At 35.6% G+C, this 21220-nt stretch overlaps 1 protein-coding gene across 1 annotated transcript in view; it reads right to left on the reverse strand.

The window, feature by feature from the left end:
• The window catches only part of LOC148274128 (uncharacterized), a 91791-nt gene that overhangs the window by 13639 nt on the left and 56932 nt on the right, over positions 1–21220 (reverse strand). The window contains exons 34-50 of the mRNA XM_088237586.1: positions 20592–20796; positions 19501–19641; positions 16769–16908; positions 14699–14935; positions 14416–14551; positions 13809–13926; positions 11794–12003; positions 11161–11281; positions 10011–10201; positions 8521–8659; positions 7209–7413; positions 5339–5534; positions 4771–4998; positions 4254–4371; positions 2238–2393; positions 1306–1637; positions 693–931 (exon numbers count right to left, since the gene is read on the reverse strand). Coding sequence (XP_088093712.1) covers positions 693–931; positions 1306–1637; positions 2238–2393; positions 4254–4371; positions 4771–4998; positions 5339–5534; positions 7209–7413; positions 8521–8659; positions 10011–10201; positions 11161–11281; positions 11794–12003; positions 13809–13926; positions 14416–14551; positions 14699–14935; positions 16769–16908; positions 19501–19641; positions 20592–20796 — 3112 coding nt within the window. The remainder of the gene's footprint in view (positions 1–692; positions 932–1305; positions 1638–2237; positions 2394–4253; positions 4372–4770; positions 4999–5338; positions 5535–7208; positions 7414–8520; positions 8660–10010; positions 10202–11160; positions 11282–11793; positions 12004–13808; positions 13927–14415; positions 14552–14698; positions 14936–16768; positions 16909–19500; positions 19642–20591; positions 20797–21220) is intronic.

A 21220-nucleotide genomic window follows, 5' to 3' on the forward strand; every position in this document is an offset into this window, starting at 1 on the left:
AATCTGTTTTTTATTTGATTTAATAACAGCATGCTAAAATTATTTTATGAGTAAATAAAAAATAACAAAAATAAAATTTTGAATTTGCATAATATTATATTTGAGCATACAATATTTTTTCCCCGAAATGTTGGGAAATTTTATTTATACGGTATTACTTTTTTTTATGGCATCACTAAAAACAACTGTCATATAGATCGCTGCAAAATTGTTTCACACTTATGACAACTTTTTACTATCTTTTTTATAACTTTAAATATTTATGTTATTACGTTTTAAACATCGCAATTTATTGATATCAAAACTTTATTTTTCCTGATCTGTTCAAGTCAATATGGCGTTTTTGTTCAAATGAAAACTAAAACTAACCCTAAAGGATGAAAGAAACAGGGGTGATGTAAAATGTAAAAACCGTTGATTGGGGGGAATATTTGTATGATAATAAAATGGGTCCTGAACATTTCTGTGTAAAAAGCGGGAAAACATAAAACTGAGGAACGTAAAAACGAGGTTTTACATATTGTAAATTGTTATCTTCCTCAATAAAAAAATATTAAGTTTGATGATTAATTATTTATCGAGCGCCCAGTTTGGTAGTCTTGAAAGTGGGTATTCGGAGTCCAATACACCAAACGACATGAGGGTCTGTGCCCATTAGAATTTTAAAAAATATAAATAATGAATGCACTTACTGTAAAATATACCAGAGCGTTCAGTATGTACGCTGTCTGACTGACTATCACTCTCTTCAACGTCCCACTGAATGTGTTTTTCCTTAGTGGAGTTGTGGAGAGCTTCCTCCTCGTCCAGCTGCCCCTTCTCTCCACACAGCTTCAGGAACACCTGCTCCAGAGTGCTGGACTCTAGGTCCAGTCGGGCAAACTTCAGCTCGATTCGGTTAGCCTCCAGGTGCTGCATTAGGGCCAAGTAACTGAAGCAATTAAAAAATAAATATTAGGAAAAAAAAATAGTATTAAAAGTAGTACTTCGTTGGCAGAAAATTGATCTTAGGCTGCAGTTATTCATCAAGAAAATGATTTCAATATAAATGTTTGGATGGTTATTTTGATATTCTGGCACGCAGCTTGAGGAAAAATTGGCAATCTGGCCCAAATTAGAAAAAGGTTGCCCATGCCTGATCTAGAGTAAAAATAATTATTGCAAAACCCTCTAGAAAACGCTGAATGTGTCACGGAATATATCAATGTAACATGAAGTTTAGATGATCAGTCAGACACCTTGGATGCCTGTCCAGGGACAGTGAGTATGCTGATGACGTTTCAATTTCCATTTAATGTTACTTACTCAGTATCCTGCGAGTTCTCGGACAAAAACGGCAGCTTGATCTCCACTTGGTGTCGCTTGACTTCAGCAATCTTGGCATTGGATACCACCTCACCAACAGAGTCCATCAAGTCCTGCACTTCGCTGTTCATCTCGAGCACGTTGCTCTGCAACTTTTTGCTCTCGTTCACCCCGTTGGCGGTGATGACGTTCCCGTTAGTCTCACTGTTCTTGTAGAAGATGGCTTGACTCGTGATGAAGGAGAGTGCGGTGGGATATGTGACGGTTAAAGTGTGGCCATCTCCGTACTGATGCTTCAATGATAGAGGAGTTCCTGTTGCGCGTATTTTACCCTGAAAGATTTAGACAGAAAAAATGATCATTTACATATCATCAAAATACTTATTGGAAATCATCAATTTGTATATTTTTTACTCCTATTATCAATATCTTCATATCCCCCATCCACATCCAGAGGTGCATAGAGCACTTCATGCTACTGCAATTGCAGCTTATCTAGATTATTTTTGTGACATGTTGATCAGTCTTACGCTTCAGATATCATTCCAGAGACAGTGAAATATTGCAGTGTTACATATAGTTGTTAAATATACCACCGTTAAAACAAATATTTCACGCCAACCCTGCCAGGAATCGAACTCGGGACCTCAAGAACTGTAGGCGAATGGGCCAACCACTATACTACAAAGCTAACTTATCCCCAGTCCACCTGAGAGCAGCCATCGTATTCAAAATGCTCATCCAGGATTCAGGATCGATTTCACACACAGAAGTGTATTCTTTATTCACCGGACACGGATTAAATATTTTTCTCATTCTGGAGACATCGTCACACCGGTATGGTTTTTGATAGGTATATGGGCTGTGAAATTTTCTGTAAAAACATTACGCAATAAACCATTCAAGGTTATCATTATTATGAGACAGTTTACCTTATGAAGAATAACGACTCTGTCGCTGAGGATTTCCGCCTCATCTAGGTGGTGGGTGGTAAGAAGTACAGTCCGCTGAGACTTGAGAGCCAGGATCACCGACCAGATGTCCTTTCGTGCTACCGGATCCACTCCACTTGAAGGCTCATCCAGAACCTGGATTGTTATATGCAAACTGTTAGATTCACTTAAAAACCTTAGTCTAAGAGCATTTGAGAATGTGAAAAACTAATAATCATCTTTACATGAGCATATAGCGTCCACAAAACAGTATCCAGGCTTCTGTCAATGTCCAGTATTTCTGATATTAATCGCCAACGCATTACCTGCAGTGGGTGTGTAGGACTCATATTCATAAAGAACCAACAGGTTATCCATTTCTAGATACTTCGGTATCACTCAGAAATATGTCTCCCGTTCGGGATATTTCGGAACGGCTGCTCGATAATTTTTCTCTTAATTAGCACTGCTCAATTTCGTAACATCACAAACATAACGCCACTTGCGTAGTGCCTGCTAACGTCACTCAACAAAGAAAAATCTCGTTTTATTGTAGTATCTCAGCTAAGCCATAAATGTCTTTTGAAAGGTTAGTGAAAAGAATTTGGTATTTATTTATTTATTAATGGACATTGTCCATTTGTACAATTTATAGGGTTTAAATATTACAATAAAATAATAGTCAAAAACATTTTTAAAGAAGCATTGACAAACATAAGGGACATTAAGACAAGATCTGGACTATTTATTTAGTGCTTGTTTAAATCGCTGTAAACTTAAACCAAAAAAGTCCAGATCTTGTCTTGAGTTTACAATATGATAAAGACGGGTCATTGGAGAATTAAGGCTATAGTTTGTTCAATGCTGATCGATGAACAGTACTTCATTGTTTCTCAACCTACGAGTCGGAATATGGAATTTTACTTGTCCCAGTAATGATGGAACATCAATTATACCATTTAGTATGTCGAACATAAATATGGAGTCAATATTAGTTCTACGTTTTTGTAGACTAGAAATATTCAACATCGACTCTTTATCAGCATAAGAATAATTACCTCTCTCTAGTCCAAGCATCCACGCTACTTTTTGAAGCAAGCGATGTTGGGCTGATTCAATGTGATTTATGCAATTTGCATAGAATGGAGATCAGACTACTATTCTAGGAAGTGTATTCTAGAAGAGGGCGAATAGTTGAGCAATAAAGAGTTTTGATAGTGAGGTAAAATCAGAGAATATTCTGTTAATGAAGCCAAGTAATTTCAGTGATTTATTTACTGTATTAACCATATGCTCCTTGTATGTCAGTTTATAGTCCAAAACAACTCCTAAATCTCTGATGGACTTAACTACATAAATTTTGAAGTTTTCTATTAGTGATTCGAAGGAAATCGGTTGTTTTGTTCTATGAAATTACATTATTTTGCATTTAAAATAAATATGATGGTATGTTTCTTGGTATGATGGTATTAAGATGGTATGTTTCGGTTATAACAGGGATGGATAATGTGTCAGGTATCTCCATCTGATACATCTGCTATTCACGAAGCCACTTTGGGTGGATTCCGGAACATTCCGAACGTGAGACGTATTAACGAGTGATACTGAAACATCCCAAAAGGATAACGCATTGGGTACATACAAATATGCGTCCGGGGCTAAAGAATTTGTAAAGTAGGCAATGTTGTTTAATAATGCGGTGTCCTAAATTTCCATTCACAGTCTTAGCTCTCTATAAAAGCTTTTTACTTAGGAGTATACGAGTAATACCGTAATGTAATAACGTAGAACTTATAAAATTGGTTTTTCAACATCCCAACAGAGTTAAGCGATGTGCCAACATTAAAACCAATGGTCATTATCAACAATAATTGACATCTGTGAAGCCATTCATTGAGGTTGAGCATAACCTTTATTCTACCTCGTACCAAAATCCAGAAAGCACTAATATATTAATTGAGTCATTGGAACAGTGGGAAAATTAAAAACGTTAGACAATAACATAACGGGACATACCACTAGATGTGGGTTGGCTATGAAGGCCAGCCCAACACACAACCTACGCCTCAGTCCTCCAGATAGTCGGTACACTGGCTCCAGGGATAGAACTCCAAGTCCCAAGGCAAGTATCATACTAAAAACAAAACACTTAGTGATTCAGATGTGCCACAGGGTTTGACCTTTGAACCTCAACAAAAATAGAATAAATAATTATTTACAGTTTAAACTACTTCTGAGATCTTACGTGGGTTAAATCAAATAAAGATTCCCATATGAAAATGAAAGTGCTAATTAGTGAAATATAAGCAAATATTTATAACAGTGCAAATATGTCATTATTATTCACCCAAGATTGAGTTTTTCTGGGTTATTGTACCGTGAGTCGTTTGCATACTTTGCCGGCGTTTTAGATTACATTGCAGCATCCATCATTAGGGTCAATGGTGACAAATCGCACAAAAACAAAGAAAAACTAAATCTGCATATTAACGGCTGTGAAAATCTTAAGGATTCAATAAGTTTATTCACCAACCTGTCTACCTCGTCTTCTACTTCTCCACTGGACAAGCCAGTCTTGAGTTGTGCGTAGTAAGAGAGATGTTCCTTGGCGGACATGACTTCCAGTAGAACGTCGAACTGCGGACACAGCCCGATGTGGTTCTTTATTTTATAGTCAGCGTCAAATTTGATTTGCGAGTCCTGTTGCTTGTTGATTATTATCTTCCCTGATGTTGGTTTTATCATGCCCGTCAGGATTTTACTGGAAATAAAGCGGAATTAACAAATACTACAAAAAAAATATCTTGAATATGTAAATGTTAGTGGGCGGTGTGTTGAGGAGCCTCTACACCAGTCGGAGCGTAGACAGAAGAAATAGCTTTGGATGTCGATCTTATTATTTATTTTACATTAAATTACAAATTAAAGATTTGATAAAAATGACGACGGACATAGTAACATCTATAAGAGAGTACTGAAGAGATGTGTAGTGGTCCATGAAACAGAATACCACCCCGGATGTCACCAATAAAAAATTAAATTGATAATGTGAATTCATTCATAATTTAACAAGTTAGTTTAGAAATGTATGATTTCCTCACATCAGTGTAGTTTTACCAGCCCCATTGTGCCCCAGCAGAGTGGTGATATGCCCCCGGAGCAGGTCAAGGGACACGTCACTCAGGGCCCCCGTGGGGGCCGTCCCGTACACCTTACTGAGCCCCTCGATCCTCACCCCCACATCCTGGGACGCCTTGTCCGACACGTCGCCAATCTCACCCGTTGTGATGTTGTCACCTGAAATGCAAATTAAGGTTTGTTTGATGTAAAAATAATTAATAAGTTATTACATCATTACAATGGAATTCCATCAAGAATTGTCAATAAATAATTTTTAAAAAATAAGCTTTGTTTATTAGATCTTATATTGTAATAAATTTTTTTCATGTCTGAAATCTTAATATATATCATCATCATCAAACCATTATCGTGGTGCATAGGGCACTGCACTGTTAATTAAAATGCAGTGTATCTCGATCATTTGTCACAGGAAGGTAAGGTGATCAGTCTAATGCTTCAGGTGCTATTCTGAATCTTCTCTGCTCCCTAGAGTGGTTAACTTGTGTTTTTTTATTTTTTGCATGTGACTACACTCCGCTTCATATATGGCGACACCTGATGATTAAACTTCAAATAAATATAAACACGAGAAACCAAACATGATGATTTTCATTAAGAATATTATTTCGACCTCAAGCATTATCCGAAACACTTAATAAGGTTGAATCGAATGCAGAGGGGATAAAGAAGATTCAGAATTGCACCTCAGAGATAGTGAAATATAAAATCACCTTATAAACAAATATTTCATGTCTACCCTCCAAGGAATCGAACCCAGAACCTCAAGAATGGCAGGCAAACGCACCAACCACTACGCAACGAGGCGGGCTTATCTCCACTTGATTCCTATTCAGGATTTTTACCTGAGAGTAGCTACTGAGTCAAAAACACTCGTCCGGGGTTCTGGTTCTATTTCACATATCGAACCGTATTATTTACCTGCCCGGACACAAATATTCAGGGTGGCCGGAGAAGTGACGTCCAAAGGAAAAATGTAGGTGCCTCATGTTGAGGGGTTTCCGAATCACCCCCATGTATGTGGGTAAAATGTATGTATCTCATTTTATTTGAATTGTGCCTTTAAGCATTAAATAATCAGCTTCGTAACATTAATGAAAGGTACAAAAGTTTTGACCTTAAATTGAGAATTTACATTCGAGCGAGTCAGACTTGAATTTTCAACTTTATATTAAAAATCTAAAAAGGCGATTTCTTAGCTTTTGGATAATTTTAAAAACTGCGCTAGACTCGCTTTCATAATGAGGAATTCCAGCCCAACCCGGAATTAAATTTTTAAAATGTTTTCGTGTACACGTGAATATTGAAAAATTTTGGAGTACGATGAAACATCTCAAGAACGCACGCAAAAATAAATAAAAAATGTTAAAAATAGTATTCATTTTAAAATCGTAAATAATGACGTCACTCCTTATATCTACATGTAGTATTTCCGGTTTCCGCTTTAAAGCCCCCGTACCTTGTAAGGAACGTTTTGACCATAGAAAAAAAAGAGTATAATTTGTATAATTTGACATTTCAACCAGAGATTATGTCAACTTTCTAGGTTTTTTTAAATCGAAACGTTCGTAAAAACAACCATAACATAGAAATGAGCAAATTACGGTCAACTAAATGAAGTAATCAAAGCAATATTCCATAAATTCTTGTCAGGTCAGTGAAAGTAAGAACGCCAACTAAGAAAGAAAAAATATATATTTATATTTTTGCTTAGTTAAATAGTACGCTTATAGAAAAAAAATAATTAGAAAACAGTGGAACTCCTCATTATACAAAAAAAGTATAACGTAATAGGCTATTATTCGCTGAAATCAGCCTGTGAGAGATACTAACGGAAAGATATGCGGTTGACAATCCAGCCGATGGCGCCGTATATCAAGGAGTCGATGAGCACCATCAAGCAGGAGAGGGAGACGCTCATGTCGTGTGGGGATTGGGAGGATCCCCATATGTTGTGCCAGCGGAGTCCTGAACCCTGGACTTCATAGCGTGCCGTTTGTAGGAGGCCATAGGAGAAGCCGCTCGACATGGAAAGAGACTGAAAAAATAATTACACATAATACATCCAGTGAGACCTTCCTTAATTCATATTTCTGTGTTACTCGTTTACATAGCAATTATTTCTAATATTATTTCAGTTCAAAGCCATAGAATTAAGAATAGTCCAGAAACCGCATACGCGCATCAAACAGAAGGCGACTAAACCACTCTTAAACGAGTAGTTTTATGTTTTGACTCATTAGTTTCTTTGTAGACGTCGCTCAGTACGCAACTCCCGATTTTAATTCAACTATGCCGTGTTGTGTCGTTTTAAAGTGTAGAATTACTGCTGGGATCAAAAAGAAACAGGATGGGATCACATTTCATGTGTAAGTAGCAAATGCATGTGTAAGTAGCAAATGTATTACTTAAAAATTTAATTATTTTTTCATCTGTCAGATTGTAAAAGAAAACAAAATGGACATTTCGTTACTGCTGCCGAGGTAGTCAATTTTTTTACACTACTTTGCTCATCTAATGTGAGAACTAACAAAAATTTGACATCTCGGATTAAACAACGTCATGGTGGACCTTTGACCGACATTATCTTTGAAACATAATGGCATCAAATATTATTTAACATGACATAAAAATATCAGCTTTATGTAAAATAAAATTTGTTTCATTTTTTAAGTTCAAAGTTCATTCAATTACTCTTATTAAATGACCCTTTACTACTTATCTTCTCTGTTGTGTCTATCAATGTTTCCGCGAGTACAATAAAATCTTAAAGAAATGAACAAATTGCTTTTTTTTAAATTACCTACCTTTCACTATTATATTTTTTGCGATCTGGTAACATAATGCAGCGACTTCACGCATGCACGTGGCGAAAGTGGGGCGAAGTGGAAGTTTTTTGAACACAGTCCGAAGTATTCAAATATGATTCTACGCTCCTCCGGACTATTCTTAATTCTATGCTTACAAATAACTAATCAATTGGATATTTTTTACAAATGAAACCATGCATTTGTTTTGCTTTTTGAAATTGTAGTTATATTAAAAGCATTTTCTCATCTAACCCAATGGCATATTTTCATGTAGCGTGAGGCTTTTAGGTGACAAACCGGAAATGCTTAAATGACATAGTTAAGTATTTACTTACAGCTGCCATTTTCTGCGCAAGTGACAGTTCAGCTTCCATGGCTATAATAATGATGAAGGGCATATAGGAGAGGAGGTACAAGATGGCGGCACTGACAGCTCCCAAACTGGCAGAGCGGAATAATGCTGATATCATGTAGCTACAACAAAAAAATATCACTTTACTGTGTGTGGACAATATCATTACATGTATTTGTATTGGTTGGAGACTGATTTGTTCATTGCCTAAAAATATTACAAACTTAACGATAGAAGAAAAATTTAGACTTATTAAACTTATTAAAAATTGTAAATTCAGTATGGGATTACCCAGAACTGTTATCTCTCATCTACTTCAGGGTGCCTGGAAGAATGACTAGACAGGTGCCACCGTTTTATAGCAACAATTCACGGACAGTGTATACTTGTAATGCTGTATTAAATAGACTCCAGGAACTCAGGAATAGTTATTCTCACATATCGGATATATTTAGAGTAGGATATTGTTCTTATAGATCAAACGTATTAAACATTTTCAAAGATGGTGAATGGTAATTAAGCCTTTAGTATAATTGTTATATGAAACAGTACTTTATGATTTTCTTGTTGTATTTATTCTTTTAAATATTTTATTATTTAATTTGATTTTTGCATTTATTTAAAATTGTTTTAAACTTTGCTGAATGTGTTATATAATTCTAAGGTTAAATTTTTGTTTCTAAATCTCGTTCAAAGCATTTTTAAAATGATTTTTACCTTTTGAGGCCAGATCTTGAATCAATACTTTTTAATCAACAATGTTTTGAGTTTTTTTCCCAAATGTTTAAGGCTGAATTTGAACTACATATTTTTAAAACTCTTGTGTGGCTGTGATGTCACACTAGTCTACAGACTTGATATTTCTCTCTTATTTTTTTTAATGATGAAGTTGTATTTTTGGTAATCTTCAAATTTACATTTTCATACCAGATTTGGAAAGTAAAATTTGTATAACTATGCTGGATTTTTATAGAAAAAATATTTATCCTTGCTATGCGAAGAATGAATGTCCACCAATACAGCAATAAATCCGTATAAGAGAGAGCACAAAGATAGAACTTAGAACAAAGAAGACAGAGACGCTGTTCTATGGCCAATGTTTGTGTGAAACAGATTCAGTCGGTTATTGACATTGGTGGGGGATGCACGCATGTAAAGAAACAGGATTAAATTATATGCTTATTTTTTCAAATGTCTTAACTTAAGAATATTCCGTCTTTTGCTTGTGGTAACACGGTGTTATATTGCCGCGCACAAAATTATTTACCACAGTCTTTTAAGAGTGAAAACTGGTCGAAATCCGAAAAAAATATTGGATTTAACTACACATATTGATAAAATCTTTTAAGTGTCAAATCGAACAGTGTTCATTTAGAATTTTTTATTCTCTTCTCATAATTAATTTTACAAGCGCTTCAAATGGCTATTTCAGAGGACCAGATGTACATGGCAATTTAGAGTACTTAAGATTACCTGAACATCACGATGGAAAAGCCAAAGTTGATCAACATCAGGAGTAGAAGGCCGGTGTCCGTGTTGGGAAGGATCCCTCCCAACTTCAGCACTGCACACAGGACCAGCGTGGTCAGAAGGATCTCCAGGAGAGAAGCCATAAACCACGACAGCGTGTGGTAGCGACGCTTCATTCCCATCACACACATCAGCTGTAAACACAAACATTATGATCAGTATCATTCCTTCATTAGCACCTCAGCATAAGGCAAAACATTGGTACTCTGTTATGTCTGTTATGTACATGAAGGCACATTAATCTGTCTTACGGCAGCTTCCCTACTATATACCGCATCGGAGACATAAATCTCCTCGGCGGTGCTCACACACAAGGAAAATTTGCCCGAAGAAGCTCTCTGTTATATCGTAGTCTTAAGATCATTGTGCCGAAAGAAAGTAATCCAGAAGGACATAATATGTGGATTTAGCAAAGAGAAAAGTGTATTCATCACTGACTTAAATTGATTGGACTATAAAAGCACCCACCCCTTTTTTGAAACTATTCATAAAGACCTGTGTCTTTCTTCAGTTTCGCAAATTCACTATCAATTTTAAAAAAAACTAATTAAGCCAAAATTTAATATTTCTTTACAATCAAACCGCGGAAATAACAAAATAAAGACACTTAAAAAGCTTTCATTGTACCCCTCACTGCAGTATTGTCAATTTGGTCAACATGGTCAGTACAATCACCTTTTTCTAATTTCCCAGTATGACAGTGAAGGAATACAGTGTTAGTTTCAAATTGAGACTGCCCCTGCATGCTCCAGATTCCGCTTCCGAAAGGAAGAACGTAGTAATACAAACAAATCAAACAACGACACAAAACCCAAATACATATACGAAACATTGATTGGGCAAGATTAATTTGCCAAAATAATTACAAATGAATCATTGGTTCTCCATTTAATCTAATCTACTCCAATATTGGACTCCGTCTGTCGGCCAAAGTCCCAATTTCACACATTGGATTAAAAGCTAAGCTCTTAACCCAATCTGCTTTAGACTGCCCGGTTGTCATTCTTCGACAGATGTCATACCCATGTCAAACGAGCTGTTGGCAAGAACAAAGAAATTTCAATGAATAGTATGAATATGCGTTGGGACTTACAGCGGTGTTGCCGGATTCTCTCTCCCACACCATGTTGCGGACTACAGAAGAGACGGTTAGGATGAGGCAGAAGAAGAAAGCAATGATGAGAGCTTGCGACTCGTAGATTGTAGTTTGGAAACTGAAATTAATATAATTATGATCTCAGTTAAGATAATGTTATGTTTTCGTTATTTTATTGTTCGTTTTTTAATATAAATAATATAGATGTACATAAATGAAATATAAACATAAATACATAGTGTATAAAACTGTCTGAACATTTTGATAATTATATCTGTGTATTAAGTCTTCTTTGTATATTCTCATATGTAAAAATTAAAAAAAAAAAGTATATTGTCAATTGTCCTAGGCTTAGACCAGAGGTAACCCCAGTGAAGTCACATTATTTTGATTATTAATCATTGTTTACTATTTGGAAAAAAATGAATGAATAAATAAATAAAAATTACTTTACTGGAATTAAGAAAAACCTGCAGAACAGAAGCTATACTGCTATTTTTAAAACGGTTTCACAAAACAGTTTAATTCGTGAAATGATAACTGCTACTGCTAATCTTATAAAAAAAACAATAGCTGACATAGGGATGTTGACTAGCATATTTCTGCTTGATCTTTATAGGGTCAACTCACTCATCCATAGTCCAGCAGGGGTAGGGCATCTGCTGCGTATACACAGCCCAGTCCGCTTCTCTCTGCTCCACGTCTCTCCTCACGATGGCGCGATCAGATGACACCCGGGTCTGTATGATGGCCTTGTCTATGAGATCCTGGAGCTGCACAAACCCGCGGAAATATCGAAGGTTATCTATGAAGTCTGCGTCGGGACCCGGAGACCAAAATCTGGCAATAATATAAAAGATTTATTGTATCGGTTGAAAGTTTAAGATCCAAAACACTTCAATTTATTCCACAAGTACACATTATTAAAAAATACCAATTTTGAGGGAATATTTTTTTAACAAGATACATAAGAAAATGAAGTCAGCATAAAGGGAAATTAATAAGTCGCTGACTAACGGATCAGAGGTCCGAGGTTCAAGCCCCACTCTACAGCAACTTTATTCCCATTTTATTTACAACTCATTGAAAATGGCCCCCAAAATTCAGATATTTGGGAAATTATATATTAAATAAAGTAAAACCCCCTTTTTACATTTTTCAAGGGAGCACGAAAAAAAGTGTAAAACTGAGGAAAACACTAAAGTGAGAAAATAAAAAATGTATGGAAAACATAGGAGTTACATAAAAATCAAATTGATTTGCTACACTATAGTGTACATATACTTCCCGAAAAATTGTAAAAACGCTAATAAGCGGAAATTATCAACATTTTTTTTACCCATTTTCAAGGATTTCACTAAAAAAAAATTATATTTTTTCAAAAAATATTATATAATCTGTTTTTTTATTTGATTTAAAAACAGCATGTTAAAATTATTTTTTGTGTAAATAAAAAATAAACGAAAATAGAATTTTTAATTTGCATAAAATAACATACAATAATTGTTCCCCTAAATGTTGGAAAAGTTAATTTACATGGTATCACTTTTTTTCTATGGCATCACTAAAAACAACTGTCATGTAGATCGCGGCAAAAAAATTTACACTTTTATGACCACTTTTTAAACAATCTTTTTCATAACCTTAAATATTTCTATTGTTATGTTTTACACATCGCAATTTAATTATATTAAAACTTTATTGTTTTTGAACGTTTGTCAACTGCGTATCATGATTTGTACAAGTCAATATGACATTTTTGTTCAAATTAAAACTAAGACTAACCCTAAAGGAAGACACTTAAACAAGAAGGTCAATTACATTGCACCTGCTTTGAATTTAGATTAAGACCATAATTTATCCTTTATTAGTAGTTTACCTGTTTTTATTCTTCATTCGCGTGGCATACCCGGTAGCGCGCGGGCCGTGGCATTATTATTACGACATAATTTTGGCTTTTTGACACATCAAATGAATTCCAAAAATTTTTAAGCATGCAACAAGGGGTGATGAAAAATGTAAAAAACGTCAATTGGGAGGAATATTTGTATTAGAATGTATGAAGAAAAATAAGTCCTGAATAATAAATAATAAATAATTTATTAACCCAAATATTTCAATTTTGGAACCACTTTTTTGTAGTTTGAAAATATCATGGAAAGTTAAAATATGTCATAAACACAATATGTCACAAGGCTGTTGGCCTATAGTTCTACATTATCTCTGGTTGGCCTCATAGAGTTAGGGATATGTTTTTTCGTTATACGTATCTTTGTATAAATAAATTACAAAGGTTTTATAACTAGTTTCATACTAACCTAACCTAACCTAACTGCTGCTTTTATTATATTTAAATTGTTTATTTAATGAAAAAATCTTATATTTCAGTGACTGTTGATAAAAAAAAACCACAGTGTTAAATTAGAAAGATTTAATAAAGTTTTGAGTATGTCCAAATGCTTGCCGACTGACTGGATTTCCCCCTCTAGGAAGTTATTCATATTATATCATATCATGAACCTAACCTCATAAAATAAAGCAAAACAAGGTTTAAAATAACAGCTCGGGCTACATATTATAATATTTGCAATTACAGAAATCAATTTAAATACGAAGATACTAAATGATGGTTTTCATTAACTTACTGATTCTTGATACGACTTGTAGAAGGAACGTTATCAATATCCATCCTGATTTTGTACTCGATATTTGTAGACATTTTCCCGTGTACACTGCGTTCTTTGCTCTCCATAAAAACAATACCTACAAATAAACAGAACAAAGTAATAATGAACAGTTCTTATCTTTATAAGTATTTGTATATTTAATATAATAGTGAGATCAGCACAGTTTGTAAACAAATATCAGGTTCAATTCAATTAATTTATTTAAAATAATATACACATTACAAACTAAGATTCAAGACATACATTCAAGAAACGTCGGTAGAGAGTACGAACGACACACGGCATAATAACCCAGAAAAACTTATTGTGCAAGACATACATATTGTAAAAATAAAAGATACATAAATGAGACTCTTGTCAAAGTAGTAGGAGAATCCTGCTCTGGAAAACCCCTTCGGATACATGGAACAGATCAACATCCAGAGCGATGTTGTTCAGTAAAGCGGTAGTCTTACCAACAGGCATAACCATCAGCAGGTTAGTCCTATTTATCGGAACATGAAATTATCCATGCTGACGCTGTATTAAAGTTATGAATTGTATTGAAATTGTAATCAAAACCAACCTGCTAAGAATTCGTTCACAACAGCTAGCCTAGCTGCATTTTGCACTAGTATGTTTTCAGTTTCTACGGGAACAAATCTGTTCAAGCTGATGCAGTCAGTCATTTGGGACATTGTGGAAACCATATTCTTCATTTTCTAAAAAGGAAAAGCATTATTGAAAAACAATTATTACGATGCGTGTGGTCAAAGGATTTTTCTTCTGTCATCTGAGCCTGTAATACAATGGGAAGTCAAAATTTATCTACAATAATAAGATATCACAAGACAAGGTCTACAGTATACCTCCGTATCACCAAACTGCGATAGAAGTCCATCCAAGTTGATATTAGTTAAGTTCAGTGGAGGTCCATCAGATGTGACTTTATTCAAGGTGGATTGGATGAAGGGAGTTTCCGCCAGGATCTGCATCGTGCTGAGGCTCTCCTTGTGGAGAATTATCTCATCCAGAGATGAAAATGCATCGGATAATTGTTTTACCAAAGATGTCAACTGGCTCACTTCAGAGAAGGTTGAATTTGCCTGAAATGTAAAAAAATAACATAGTTAGAATTTTTTTTAAATCTTAATTTTTCACGGACATTCAGGTGCTAAGATTTTTTGATTGGTTATTGTGCAATTGGCAGTGACAATTTCTAGTTGGGCTAGAATATATTTTGTACTCCAATACTGCTAGACTTTAATAATCAATATTGGTTACCTATAGTAAGTCACTAAATTAAAAAAACAACTTTATGTAAAAGCTCTGTTACTATACGCACGTTAACATTATTCTCTACCTTCCGTTACAAATACAAGAGTTACTAGATACTCCACCCTGATGATGCAAAAAAAATAAAAAATAAATACAACCTTCGGTCAAAGAGGATTGGCCTACTACTTGGTTAAAGTGTAAAATCTACTTCCATTATCCATAAGGACAATTAGTAAGTTCACACAATATAAAATTGCTATTAAGAAATGGATAGTGGAGGTGGGTTGCAGATGGATCGATGAGTGGATCAAGCCAAATAGGTCAAATGTGTGTACTGTTTATAAATTTTTTTCTATTGGTCTATATAAATTGGTGATGTTTTTTATGATTATTTTAGTTCATATTGTTTATTATGTTAATGATAATTAGGTTTATTGGATTAATTACGTTTTTTATTGTTATTATTATGTTAACTTTGTTAAATAGCTAATTTAAGGCATGTTTCACATTTTGTAAAATGTTTCCCTCGGCACGGGATACCCCAGGAGGGAACATTATTCTGTATAAAAAAAAGAATACAAACAATGTAAAAGTATAAATAAATAAAATGTGTTTTTGAGTTTTGATAAAATTATGAAGTTATTCATTACTGGGTACATATGTACTCAATGCCAAAACACGTGGGAGCGACTAAAGGCGACTAACACAAGAGTAGATACGCTAACACTCCCCTTCCTCTTACTTCATCTACGAGGCACCATAAAGAACAGACCCATCGTTTGAACAAATTATGGCAAAACATTCCCCCAAGGTCAAAACTTGCTCACACTGTGACATCCGGCGAGTCTGTCATCTCTTCACATTTGAGGCTCGTTTACTTTCCGCCTAACCGATATTAATATACTCCAAATTCACTTAAGTACATTAATATAAATATGCTTTTTGCTTACAGCGCGTATTGTCTAAAGGAGTGCGACTATATTAATAAACTAAAGATGTTATGTGCATTGCCCGTGTATTGCAAAAAACTATATTTAGGACAAGGGAATACGGTTGTCTTTACATTGATATATTTTCATACTAAAATTCTTAAGAATTCCTACGAAATTATCATATTGTTAAAAACTTTCTAAATATAAGGGTCCAACAATCTAATTCTCATTCAAAGAAATTGAAGCTCCACCAGCTAACACAGAAATGCAAGGTACTTCGAGAATTATTCATCGTGATAGCCAATATAGGGCATCCAATTTTGCCAAGACCATATACACGAGTTGATTAACTCCAAAAAAGGCAAGGTTACAGGTCCCGTAGTGATCACAATAAGCGGATTCCACTGTATTTCGATTCCGAATATAAATCAAAAAAGGCATTTAGGAGATTCGCAGAGTAAGGACATGTTGGCCTCTGTTCATACATTCTCCTCCTCACTTATTAATCAGCATAGAGTTCGTATACCTTAGGAATAATTTTGTTAACTTTCCTCTACGTACAACTGAAAGAGTCTCCGAGGAGTAACATCTGGGGATAAATAGTGGGCTTTTGGACCCCCTCAACGTTGGACACCGGCAATGCAATCAACTTTTGGAAAGAATTCAAATGAAACACGGCACAACAACCCAGAAAAACCCAATTTGCCTCCCTCGATAAAATACACTTACGGCCATAATGATTTCTTTGGAGCTGGCAGTGTTTGGAGTGTATAAGATTTTTCCCATAAGAAGAGGCTTGGCGTAACTCCACAAAATCTTTCCACCGGGCATCCTAACAATTTCCTTCTGCAGGTCTCGACAGTAGTCAGCTAGAAAAAAAAAATAGATACATAAATTGTAAACAAAAACATTTCAAAATAAATAAGCACACAGTAAATAATACCTACTTAAAATATTGGGGACTTGAATAAGTTTTCGCTATTTTTTGTGAAAGGTGAAAATAAATGCTTATTTTTTAAATTAGTAAAGAACATATCATGAAAGTGAGTTTTGCTTTTGACCTAATAAAGCTCAGGCGAAATCAAGTGAGGGTTATCACTAGAGCCCGCCCAGGGCACTGCAGATTGAACAAACACCTTATGAGAATAAACCTTTACGAAACTTCTAGGTGTAGACTGATGCTTTACATCATAAAAGAAGCCTCATCCACGGGGGACCACTGGTTAAACCTGAGGATGTTAAAGAGCTCGCCCCCTACCTAATAGCCCGATACTTAAGGGCCTGGGCTTGGAGGAGGAGATTTAGCTAAATGTAAACTCTCGCCTTCCACACAGAAGCCAGGCTCTTTTATAGACCTGGGCTTGAAGGGCGAGAACTATTCACGGGGACCCATCACAATAGATCTTCACAGGTGGCAGTGACGTCAGGAGCTTGCATAGCACTGACCCCCAACACTAAGAATAAGAATAAGAATCATTGAAAGTGTTGTACATGTGACTACTTTCTCCCGTCTTTCTGGCGGTATACAAATACCACCTCGAAAGATTGACTCCTCTCTTGATGTTATCCATGAATCGAGCCATTTTTTTGGCATCTTCATAAAAACGGAAGTGCTGCCCAGTCAGACCACAAGTCATCAGTCGAAATAAGTTATAATTGGAAGGAGAAATGTACTACTTTCTCCCGTCTTTCTGGCGGTATACAAATACCACCTCGAAAGATTGACTCCTCTCTTGATGTTATCCATGAATCGAGCCATTTTTTTGGCATCTTCATAAAAACGGAAGTGCTGCCCAGTCAGACCACAAGTCATCAGTCGAAATAAGTTATAATTGGAAGGAGAAATGTACTACTTTCTCCCGTCTTTCTGGCGGTATACAAATACCACCTCGAAAGATTGACTCCTCTCTTGATGTTATCCATGAATCGAGCCATTTTTTTGGCATCTTCATAAAAACGGAAGTGCTGCCCAGTCAGACCACAAGTCATCAGTCGAAATAAGTTATAATTGGAAGGAGAAATGTACTACTTTCTCCCGTCTTTCTGGCGGTATACAAATACCACCTCGAAAGATTGACTCCTCTCTTGATGTTATCCATGAATCGAGCCATTTTTTTGGCATCTTCATAAAAACGGAAGTGCTGCCCAGTCAGACCACAAGTCATCAGTCGAAATAAGTTATAATTGGAAGGAGAAATGTACTACTTTCTCCCGTCTTTCTGGCGGTATACAAATACCACCTCGAAAGATTGACTCCTCTCTTGATGTTATCCATGAATCGAGCCATTTTTTTGGCATCTTCATAAAAACGGAAGTGCTGCCCAGTCAGACCACAAGTCATCAGTCGAAATAAGTTATAATTGGAAGGAGAAATGTACTACTTTCTCCCGTCTTTCTGGCGGTATACAAATACCACCTCGAAAGATTGACTCCTCTCTTGATGTTATCCATGAATCGAGCCATTTTTTTGGCATCTTCATAAAAACGGAAGTGCTGCTCAGTCAGACCACAAGTCATCAGTCGAAATAAGTTATAATTGGATGGAGAAATGTCCTGTGAACAGGAGGTGGGGTAGGACTTCCCGTTTGAGCGTTTCTAAGTATGTTTTGACTGACCTTGCAACATGTGGCCGAGCGTTGTCATGCTGTAAAATTACTTTGTCGTGCCTCTCCTTGTAAATCAATTCCCTTTTCGCACCTAATGGTGCATAGGGCACTGCATTGGTACACCAATCGCAGCGTATCTTGATCATTTTTGTTACATAAAGGTAAGATGATCAGTCTAACGCTTTAGGTCCAGGGACTATGAAATATTCTATTGTGAAAACATCCTTTTGAATAAATATTTCATATCACCATGTCGGGAATCGAACCCGAGACCTCTTGAATGGTAAGCAAATGCGCTGACCATTACACCACGAGGCCGGCTTGTATTGCGCTCGTTTTTCATTCAATACTCGGCTCAAACGCATCAATTGTAGTTGATAGCGATCTCCCGTGACGGTTTGAGGAGCTCATAATACACTACACCTAGCTGATCATGGTGCAGAGCAGAGATGATGATGATGATGATGATGATGTTCAGTGATGTTCCGACAGAGCATGGTCACTGTAAGTCTCCAAAAGAATTCTATGTGCTTCAGCTGCAGATTTATTTTAAAAAATAAGACAGTAAAATTCTCCACAAATACTTATTTTTGGCACAAAAGTCGACATGTTTAACGCTACGAAAAATTATGCTGTTTATACTTCGGCAGAATAACATATACTCTCATATCAAGCCTAATCCAATGGTGAGCTTCACGATGAAGTTGGCTGTAGTATTGCCCGATGTAAAAATAGTAAGATAACACCATCGGTCGGGAAACAGCGAGAACTTATTCAATCTCCGTTAGAAAAGAAAATAACTCTATTTAAGAAATGGAAGATCAGATAATAAGTATTGCTCATTGTATAACTTACTCGGCAAGGAATCCAGCTGCTCCTTGGTAGGCCCTTCATTATTATCTTTCAGTTCAGTAATGGCCGTATAGAATCTATTGACGTTGGTGTAAAATGGCTTCCCACACACCAAGTTACCAGCATCTACTAAGAAGTCATCACCTAGAGAAAATGAATATAGCGTTCAGTTCGTCTATCATTCAAAAAAAAATTATCATGTTTTAGGAAATTTAATGAAAAATTATTTTAACATATTACAACAGAGATAAAGAACATTTAAGAGAAGGTAATATAGAAGTCTACAGGGCTTATGACCTGTCAATGGCTGGTGTAAGTGGCCACTTTACACACTGTGTAACATTCACCATTCTGCCCATATTTGAACATCTATATTCCTTCAATTCTTTCATCTGTTGATGTTTGTGAAGTTAAAGAGCTGAAACCTTTATTTATGCGGGTGAGATTCATCTAATTGAATTATTTCACCTGCATACTAGGCAACGCCTGAAAATATTTTTTTTTCAATTTCTATACTTCTTCATGGACCAGGTGGATTTATTGACAATATTTTGAGTTTGTCCAAATCTTTGTAGACATGACAATTTTCCTTCTTTTAAAAAACACGCACTATCCTGGATTCAAACTGAAGATATTAATTCTTTTTTTCTATGATATATTTTGTTGCCCTTAAGGAATATTATTATGTTTTTTTAGATTTTTTATTTCCTTTTTTAATTACTACAAAATAAAATAGTACCTACTAATCTTTTACATAATATTTTCTTTTCTCTTTCTTATGTTACATAAAAATATTATACCTGTCAATTTATTATAGAAGAAAAAATTCATAAACATTTCTTGTATACCCACGAACAGGCTGTGGGATTTTTCCGTTTACTATTTTTACTGGTAATATGTATTTCATTGCTATGTAATATCCTTTATTTTTTTAATACTCTGGTTTACCTCTTATGCATATTGTAAAAAAACAAAAAAATTGTTTATATAAAAAGTACCCGAGGCATTTCATTCATAATATGATAAATATGAAGTAACCACCGTATAAAATGGGAGTCCAGTGTATAAGCAATGCTTGAAAATACTTTTCTTACTAGCAATCAAGTGAGACACTCCCCCGGATTTCTGCAAGGTCTGGAGTAGAGGCTCCCGCTGTACAATGTAGGAGATATTCTGGAACACTTCCTCAAAGGTCGGCAGCAGGGCCGTGGCCTTCCCGAGGACCTGGAAGATCCTGGTGCCCTCTTCTTCGCTCAAGTTGGAGGCGGACATCACTTGCTGCACCGTTGCTTTTATTACCTGAACAAAAACAATGCCTTTCTTAATGAAAACCTGAAAAAAATTGCGGGCAATACTTGGGGGTAAAATGCAAAGATTAAAACTCCAGACAACAAAAGAGCTGAAGGCACTAAAAAATACGTGGGACGAAGATATTTTGGAAACAAGATGTCGTTGGCGGAAATCCATCACCGCATAAGGCAAATTTGACCACTTTAGAAAAGAGATTAAAATGTTCTTTTAAATGTGTGTTCAGTAAAATTATTGATTTTTGGTTTCAATGAATATATTTTTTATTGTTGAATGGCATATCTGGATGACTCAAGCGGTGATGTTAAATACGCGGTGATGGATTGCGGTCGACGATATGTTGAATCTTTGAATACCTGCCACATTTGTCTTCATGTCCTCCTGTCCTCGTGTCCCTATTCTGAGTCTTTTGCAT

The sequence above is a fragment of the Micrasema longulum genome, unplaced genomic scaffold, assembly GCF_059751315.1.
Source record: "Micrasema longulum isolate JH-2025_06_02 unplaced genomic scaffold, ASM5975131v1 h1tg001747l, whole genome shotgun sequence".
Classification (NCBI taxonomy): domain Eukaryota; kingdom Metazoa; phylum Arthropoda; class Insecta; order Trichoptera; family Brachycentridae; genus Micrasema; species Micrasema longulum.